The 8,956-nt window shown below is 39.0% G+C and overlaps 1 protein-coding gene across 3 annotated transcripts in view; it reads left to right on the top strand.

Moving 5' to 3' along the window:
- The window catches only part of camsap1b (calmodulin regulated spectrin-associated protein 1b), a 109,212-nt gene extending 101,076 nt beyond the window's left edge, over window positions 1-8,136 (top strand). For all 3 annotated transcript variants that reach the window (XM_080212379.1, XM_080212380.1, XM_080212381.1), the window contains one exon: window positions 1,337-8,136. In XM_080212379.1, coding sequence (XP_080068505.1) covers window positions 1,337-1,639 — 303 coding nt within the window. In that variant the 3' untranslated portion in view covers window positions 1,640-8,136. The remainder of the gene's footprint in view (window positions 1-1,336) is intronic.
- The last annotated feature ends 820 nt before the right edge of the window (window positions 8,137-8,956 follow it).

Below are 8,956 nucleotides of genomic sequence, written 5' to 3' on the forward strand. Positions count from 1 at the left end.
TTGGCTGTGATTCACTTAGGTGCGTTTGAAATTAACTTGAGGAATGAAATAAATTCATTTTGTTGGATTTTTGTTAAATTCATTTAATGTTGAATTGAAAGCGGGATAGACTTTTTAGCAGAAGGGAAGGCCATTTGGGACATATCTTGGCCCCCCTTTGCCAAAACAATCCGAAATGAACTCCCGGTGCCTTGCCCAATCAGCACAAATGGTCTTTCTGAAGATATCTAAACAAATAAATTGCGTTTTAGGCTTTTCATCTCCATCGGAAGAAGCCCCGGTATCTCAAGTCTCGTCAGAATTTCCTGGAATCATCCAGGTTAAGCATATTTAGAGTCATAAAATCCCTACAGTGCAGAAGGAGGCCATTCGGCTGATCGAGTCTGCACCAACCACAATCCCACCCAGGCTCGATTCCCGTAACCTGCACGTTTACCCTGCCAATCCCCCTGACACTAGGGTCAATTTAGCATGGCTAATCAACCTAACCCGCACATCTTTGGACAGTGGGAGGAAACCCACACAGACACGGGGAGAACGTGCAAACTCCACACAGCCAGTGACCTGGGGCCAGAATTGAACCCGGGTCCCTGGTACTTCGAGGCAGCAGTTCTAATCACTGTGCTCCCCTGAGGTTAATGCCTTTTCTGTAATGGAAGACCCAGGTGTACAAATTTCTCATTATCTCTCAAGTGCTTTAATCCCAGGTTTTAAAATGTTGTTGACCCTTTTTTTTAGTGAATGCATCATCACTAGCTGTAGCAGGTCCTCCAAGCCCATCAATGCCTTTCCACTGAATGTATACTTCCCTTCCTTAACTTTTAACCCAAGGACATAACCTCATCCTTATCTGCATTAAATTATGTGGGTTGAAAAAGGACAGGAGAAATAGTGACAATATTTTATATTTTGCTTTATTTGATTTAGGTTATTAAGTTGTGTGTTGAATCTTCATTGCGCAGAAGGTCTGATCCTAATTGCATTGTCGTGGGGAGGGAGGTGGGATGATTGGGGTTTGGGGGGAGGGAGAGGGGGGTGGGATGGGGTGGGAGGGAAGGTGGAGTGGGGTTTGAATTGAAGCCATTGCTTCTCAATGGCAAGGAAAAAGCTGCCAGCACCCTTAAGGCTTGATACCTCAAATGACTCTCTCCTTACGCAGCTTAGGGAGAGAGCTGCAGCAGACTTTGGATTAATTTCAGGCAGAAATGGATTTTACCTTCCCCAACACCAGATGTGAGGGGAGGGAAGGGAGCTAGCATACTATTTTGTATCATTAAAAATGTTGAATTTGCCATTTAAATCTTTTGAGAAAATTCATTTTGATTTATCTTCCTAGGAGCTTGAGAAATGCGAGGCTAACCATTACATCATCTTGTTCCGTGATGCGGGCTGCCAATTCCGAGCACTTTATGCATACTCCCCAGATTCTGAAGAGATCCAGAAGTTAACTGGGACAGGGCCAAAAAACATTAATAAGAAGATGATCGACAAGCTTTACAAGTACAGCTCAGACAGAAAGCTGTTTAGCCTAATACCTACTAAAACCATGTCGGTCAGTGTGGACGCTATCACAATTCACAATCACCTGTGGCAAGCCAAGCGGTCTGCAGTGCCAAAGAAGCAGTCGACAGGAAAATGAAAGGATCTTTTTTGCTGGTTAATTTGGAAAGTTCTCAAATACCCTCCCCTGCAAAGTAGATTGTGTTGAAAACAACAATTTTTCCATTTGATTTGATGGCTATACAGTTTTGGGAGAGTACAAATCCCTTCAGATTCCGTTACAGATGAGAGAATTGAAACTTTTTTTTGTATGTGAAATGTAATGTATCCTACAGAGGACAGAGTGAATAGTTGGGCCATTTTTCTGAAGGATTGTTGGTCTCTGGGTGCCAACATCTGGCGGTACGTGACAGAATTCTGGCTTAGTTTTCTGCGCTGGTTACTCTGACTTGTAAACTGTCTTTTCTTTGCATGTGGCAAGTCTTCTAGCCAGTGGATTCTTAAAAGTATTTGTGGACAGTCATTGTGAAAAGCCTCTTCCGCTTTTTCTTTCTTTTTCTCTCTATTCCTCCTCGGAATGGTGTCGCCATGAAGAATGAGTAACTCAACAGTTAAAATTGGCTTGAGGTATACTTGGAGCAATGGGTTTTGAAACACTACTCTTACTACTGTACCGATATGAAATCGAAACAATCCAGGTGGCCATTTTCCTCTACTGGCTAAAAGAGTTCTGGCCTGACTTTGGTTTAACTGAGACAATATGTAACAATCAGATCAATTCAATATCTGCCAAGAAACCAACAACTACTGACTTCCTGCAGTTCCAGATGCTGCTTAATTTTCTCCTTTTTACTCTTGCCGTGAACAGCGGTGGATTGTGATCTGTGCATTTGAAGACAGCATCCTGACCGATTTTTATCAATAGCCATAGGCACAGCAATCATGCGGAAGCATATGAACAAAAACCGTACAGGACGGCGAAATGACAGCGGATGCGGAGAATTGCCTCTGTGAAAGTCTGTGATTTATTAAACACTTGAATTTGGCATGTTTTATAAGTGCCATAATTTTAGATAAAGCCTGTGTTCTGCAGTAATGGTTGGGTGTTAATTGTCCAGTGAGGAAGATTGTTGTAGAAGTAGAGTATTACCACATAGAGCACAGAATTGCTGTATGGAGGCACACTGAGAGGTCACAATCCAATTTAAACGCTTTTTATTGCATCATGCATTCTACAAATCTTCCATCCTCTCATTTCCCAAAACTATCTGAGCAGCATGCTCCTGTAAGGGTGTACATTCTTTTAATCCTTATTTTCTTTTGGGCTGGCGGTACTTAATATTTTTCATAATCGCTTATTCTTTTAATTGTCATCGTCCGCTAATCCTGCAAAATGAACATTGTCTTGGCAGACATTTCATAAAACACAGCTTTTTATTTTCTCTCCCACCCCAGTACTGGAGTTTTTAACATAACCTGTTGAGAGCTGTGTGTGTTCTGTTTAAAATAAAAAAAACTTAATAATAAGTCGTATAGTGGTAAAATAATTTGATCGCTCTTGTACATGTGGTCACGGTGATGATCCTTAAAGCTGCGTCCATTTTCCCCATTGCTCAGCAGCGTTGTGCCATCATTGTGGCAATAAGCTGAACTGGGATAAATGTAAAGCTGCTTACAGGGCACGACTATTGAATTTCTTTTGTGCATGTTCATTGGGTCAAAGCACTACCAACGTGTAAACGTTCCCTTGATGGGAATGGTTTTTGTTTTTAAAAAAAAAGGCTTTATGGATAATCATAGTATTTAATTGCTGCTGTCTGTAGACAACTCAGTTTTTAAAAAAATGAACAAAATATACACTCCAAACTTGATCTGTATACAGAAAAGACAGCAGAGAGTTTGCAGTTCTAACCGATTGCTGCAGTCAGGGTTTTGTGCAGGTTTACCTAAAATGGGACAATGTCTGACTTACAAATGGTTTAGGACTTGCAAATGGAGTCAGCTCCATGTTGGGAGTAGTGTTAGATTTCTGTAACAAAAAAGAAACTTCTGGTTTATTGAAATGGTTCTTAGGAGGATTTTATATTTCCACAGTTTAATTTTTTTTATTGGTTTGTAGGAAAAAAAATTATTGTTGAATGGTTTTTGCCTTTGCTGTCTATCTCTCACCTTGCTTCCCCCCTCCCCTTTCTAAAAAGAAATTGTGGCTATGCATAAGCGAGCTATGTTTGCTGATGCACAGTTACTGTATGTGAGATGGGTGTGTACACTTAATGGTCAGCCAGATTGACGAAAGTACCATGGTAAAACTAGCATAAAAACTGTCTGCAAGAATTTTCTTTGATTTGCCAGATATTATTACAGAAATGTGAATGGAATAGTGTCAAAATAACTTTTTTTTTCCCCTTTTGGAGCAGTGTTTACGCCGCATTGCTTTTATTTTTACAACTGACTTTACAATGCATCTGTTCAACCTGGTTGGTAAGAAAATCAGCAAGTATTTGATTTCTTCTGATGACTTTTGGTGAACGCGTGTAACAGAGAACTGAGCGTTGTGATAAATAAGTATGGTGTAGCAATACTTGAAATGTTTAATTCTGATTAAGCGGGGTCTTGAAGAGACGATTAAAAATGTGAGAACTTAACTTTTGATCTTAGTAGTTTTCTATATGGAGACTGTTGTCTTGAATGTAGGCCAAGACTAAGCTACTTGCATGTTTGATACCTGTATTAAAAAGATTTATATCTGTGCAACACTTATGAGAGACTCAAGTATTTATACACGTTTTAAATTCTCACTAAATATTTTAAAAGATTTAAACTATGTGATGTATTTATTATGTAGCTTGTATTTCTGTCCACTAACAATGCCAGAGATGCAAATGCATCTGTGGAACTTTGCTCCAAAAATGCACGGAGTTTCTCATTACAGTGAGAATTTCCAATTTTTTTGACTGGTTTGTTATATTTGATTAAAATGGGTGAATAGTGCTAGTGAGCAACAGGTAGATAGTTCAGTTAACCTTCACCCAAATATTTATTGCATTCTGAATTCTTTCACAGGATGTGCGTAAACATTTAATTGTAATGGATTTTGTTTTTATGGATGTAAGACATTTGTTTTCACCTGATGCGCATGGATCCATGCCAGTTCCTTCCAGTTGTGTGCAGCAATTTTTGTTTTTGTGAGCGAATGTGATCCATGGAAGGCAATATGTCAGTCTGTAAAAGTGCTTTTTTTAAACATAGAGGATATTGAGGGATGTGCATTATTTTGTAAACATTGACTTTGAAATATTTAGAAATCGACAACTGCAGCATATTGGATGATCATATCGGTTAAGTGCATTCCAACTAGTAGGATCCAGATTTAATCTAACCCAGGTTGAGGGAATGCAAGTCTTTGCTGACTAGAAATCTCCCAAATGATATGAGTTGTGTCCATACCTTTAATAATATAGGAAAATAATGTATGCAACATGCTATTAACTATGATGCTGTGGCATTAAATATGGCTTGACAAAATGTTCCTGCTATTCTATAGATAGTCTTATTCTAATGACAAAGTGTCCTTTAATAACATCCTTTTTTTGTGAACTGTTTTCTCCAGAAAGCTTTGCCATTTTGAAAATCCCATTCGCAACAGTGATGGGAGAAAATGTACACCCTTCAGCCACACTATCATAATTTAAATGGCTTGTGCAGACAGCATAGAGATTTCTGATTATGTGCCACTCAGTATTATAAGTTTTCCTTTTTGGTACGGAACTTTACCACAGACTTTACCGAATATTTCAAGTATGTTTAGCCAATTTGCAGTTGAGATGTTGCATGTTGCGATCGTGAAGACCTTTTTAAGACCCTTAAAATACTTGTACATGTGGCAAATGTATGAAAGATATGAAAGTTCAGCAGAGGTCAGATACTAAGCAATATTTGCCAAAACTTTAGTTTTCCATTAGCGATGTAGGTGAGCCAGTATGGTGGAAAGTGTGTTATTTACAGTCAGAGCAACCTTTTTGACAGAATTTTTAAAAACCCGTGTACCCTCTGTTGTTTTCTTTACAACAGTTTTAATAGTTAAAAGAGATTTCCCAAAAATGCTGGTAATCTGAAATCAGAAAGTACCAGCGGTACTCAACAGGCTTGCCAGCACATGAAAAGCAGAGGATATCTAGTGTTTTGATTGTGCACCATTGGACACATCCTGTATCAGAGTCCAACGTTAAATTCATTTAAAATTTATTGAACTTAAATATATTTATGATACTCACTGGTTAATTCTGGTTAATAATTGTTGGGTTGTTTGCTGAGTCAATAGAGATAAGCCGCTTCCACATATGCAAACTGGCAAATCGGAAGACATTTTACTCCCAAGTGGCACTCATTGGCCAGAACCTCCACTGTTACAATCAACTCTTCATGTGCAAGATTTAATTTCCTACTGCTTATGCAATCAATTTCAAAGTTAAAATGATGTCAGCTGGTGTGTGTGTGTGTGTGTTATATACGCACACATTGCAAATTGGGGCGGCACGGTGGCACAGTAGTTAGCACTGCTGCCTCACACTGCCAGGGACCTGGGTTAAATTGTGTGACTGTCTGTGTGGAGTTTGCACGTTCTCTCCTTGCCTGCATGGGTTTCTGCCCAAACTCCAAAGATGTGCAGGTTAGGTTGATTGACCATGCTAAATTGACCCTTTAGTGTCAGGGTGAATATGTGGGGTTACAGGAATAGGATTTGGGTTGGATTACTGTTGTTGCAGGCTCAAATGACCTCCTTCTGCACTGTAGGGATTCTATGAAATTCATATTCCTTTGTGACATTCAGTTGAAACCCAGTGTTTGGCAGCCAGAGTATATAGTTGTACCCTGCTACCTGCTTCTGTCTGTTGCTGCACCTTGCCAGCAAAACACAAAAATTTGTTCGTTACTGAAAACAGGCACTTAAACGTGTTCCAAATCATCTTGGGGTTAAGGTAATGTTGATGAATTGCTGTCAGCTCCAGTTTTTTCTTATTATCACAATTCCCTGATGCAGGAAACTAGGTTCAGATTTTCCGAATATTATTCATGATATCCCATTCATTTTAAATAAGATAATGCAGATCAGAAGTGCAGGCTTGTTTTGCCGTGAGTAGGGTAACTGTTGTGTATTATATGTTACACTCACGTAGTAAATACTTGCCTTTTCAACTATTTTGAGCCCTTTGATTTCCTGGTAAGTTTCATACATTTGAGCCCAAACGCTTTTTAATTATTATTTATAAAGTTGGATGTCACCAGTACTCAAAAAGCTGCCACTATCTTTAACCCTTTTTCTTGAATAATTAAAGTATATTTAAGTCTTTGCAAGGTGTATGAGTTTTATTTCAGAAGTCTTAGAACAGTATTTAAAAGCTGGTCCAGTACAAGAGATGGCGGAAGCTAGCCAATTGTGACTTCTTCTTTCATGAGTTCACAAGATGTAGGAGCAGAATTACACCATTCGGCCCATCGTGTCTGCTCTGCCATTCGATCTTGGCTGATATGCTTCTTATCCCCATTTTCCTGCATTCTCCTCATAATCCTTCAACCCATTACCAATTAAAAATCTGTTCAACTCCTCAAATTTACTCACTGTCCCAACATCTGCCACACTTTGGGCTGGTGAATTCCACAGATTCACATTTTCAGGTATTTTAATTTTCAAAACAACTTATTTAGAAGCGTCCATGTTAAATTCTTTGCAAGTTAAAGTGTAGCTTGGCAAATCATGGATAATTAGGCTGCTGCAAAGATGATTTAAACAGCAAATTACTGAGGATGCTGGAATCTCTTTTGATTTAAACAGTAAATTCTAAGAAAGAACAAAGTCATGGTACAAGAGTAAAGGGAAATTCCTCTGAATACAGCTACTTGTTAGCCAGTGTTGTTGCTCTAAATATGTAAATCAAAAACAATTAAAATGAAAACTTTATATGTTGACTGTGTGCAAATGCACTCTTTTCCTACCCACGTTATTCTTGTGAAAGCAATATTCCCTCAGGCTGAGTGTGTCGACAGCAGTGCAGAATCTTAATGCTTTAGGGAAGAGTTACTCGGTGCAAAGGAAGTGCAATTGCCTCGATCTTTTGAAAGGGAGATATTTATAAAGTGAGCACTTTTTAAATGGACCATATTCAAAACAAGCTGTCACAGTCCGATGTAGTAGCGCATTAATAACAGTTTACATTGTAGTAAACTATGGATACTAGGAAAACCAGGTTGCACTGATGCATTTGGTGAAATAATCTCTGTTGACAGTGGAGTCTAGAGCTAACAAATACAAGTTTGTCTTCCACTGCTTTTTTTAAAAAGAATTTTTGTTTGTGTATTTTGAAATCAGAGGTGTGACAATGGATTGAAAGTTTGCAATATGTTGCAGCATTTTGTAAATATGTGTATGGATAGCTGGTCTGTTGGAACTGTAAATACCTAAAGACTCCACAATTGTTTTCTAAAGGTTTTGAGTATTTCTACACAGATCACAGTAATGGCATCATCTTTTTTTGTAACTTTACCATGCTTCTCGTCATCACCTAAATGTTGTCCACTTGTATGTTTGACATATAAACGTATTTATTTTGAAAAGCACTGAAAAGTTAATAAAGAGCGGTGAACTGTACCCATCAGGTCATTTGTGTCATTTTGATTACCATCACTTTAATTTTGCTCATCGTACTTTGTTGCAGCATTTTTCACCTCTAAGTAATTGAAAGAACACTGACTTGGTGATTGGAGTAGGCTTTGTTTACAACTGAAGCCAGGTTATGCATATAATCATTGAAACACTCTTAAAACATCTACAATCATTCATCATGAAATACTACCGTGGGGCAGCACAGTGGTTAGCGCTGCTGCCTCTCAGTGCCACGGACCCGGGTTCCCGGCTTGGGTCACTGTCTGTAAGGAGTCCGCACATTCTCCGAACGACTGCGTGGGTTTCCTCCAGGTGCTCCGGTTTCTTCCCACGCTGAAAGACGTGCGGGTTAGGTGGATTGGCCGTGCGAAATTCCCCTCAGTGTACCCAAACAAGTGCCGGAGTGTGGCAACTATGGTATTTTCACAGCAATTTCATTACCGTGTTAATGTTAGTCTACTTGTGACTCATAAATAAATTTTATACAAATGGTACAAGTGAAATCTGGCCAGAGGACATAGTGCCTGTTTCCACATCTTGCATGGTTTCACTTAGTGTACCGATAGAGTAACGGTTAACACATTTCACGCAATCATGGTCACTAGTTGAGGAATAGGCAGTGCGAATGCTGGGTAAGTACTTCCCTGATTCTGATAATTCTGAAGCTATATAAAAGCAGTAATACTAGTTTCCTTATTTCCCAGATGAAGAGAGTGATACAAAAGCAAGAAGGAATATGGGAGAATGTGTTATGCATATATCCATAGTTTTAGGATCTCCTGTGCTTTTGGAACA

The sequence above is a fragment of the Carcharhinus amblyrhynchos genome, chromosome 25 (assembly GCF_965287045.1).
Source record: "Carcharhinus amblyrhynchos chromosome 25, sCarAmb.v2.hapA, whole genome shotgun sequence".
Lineage (NCBI taxonomy): Eukaryota > Metazoa > Chordata > Chondrichthyes > Carcharhiniformes > Carcharhinidae > Carcharhinus > Carcharhinus amblyrhynchos.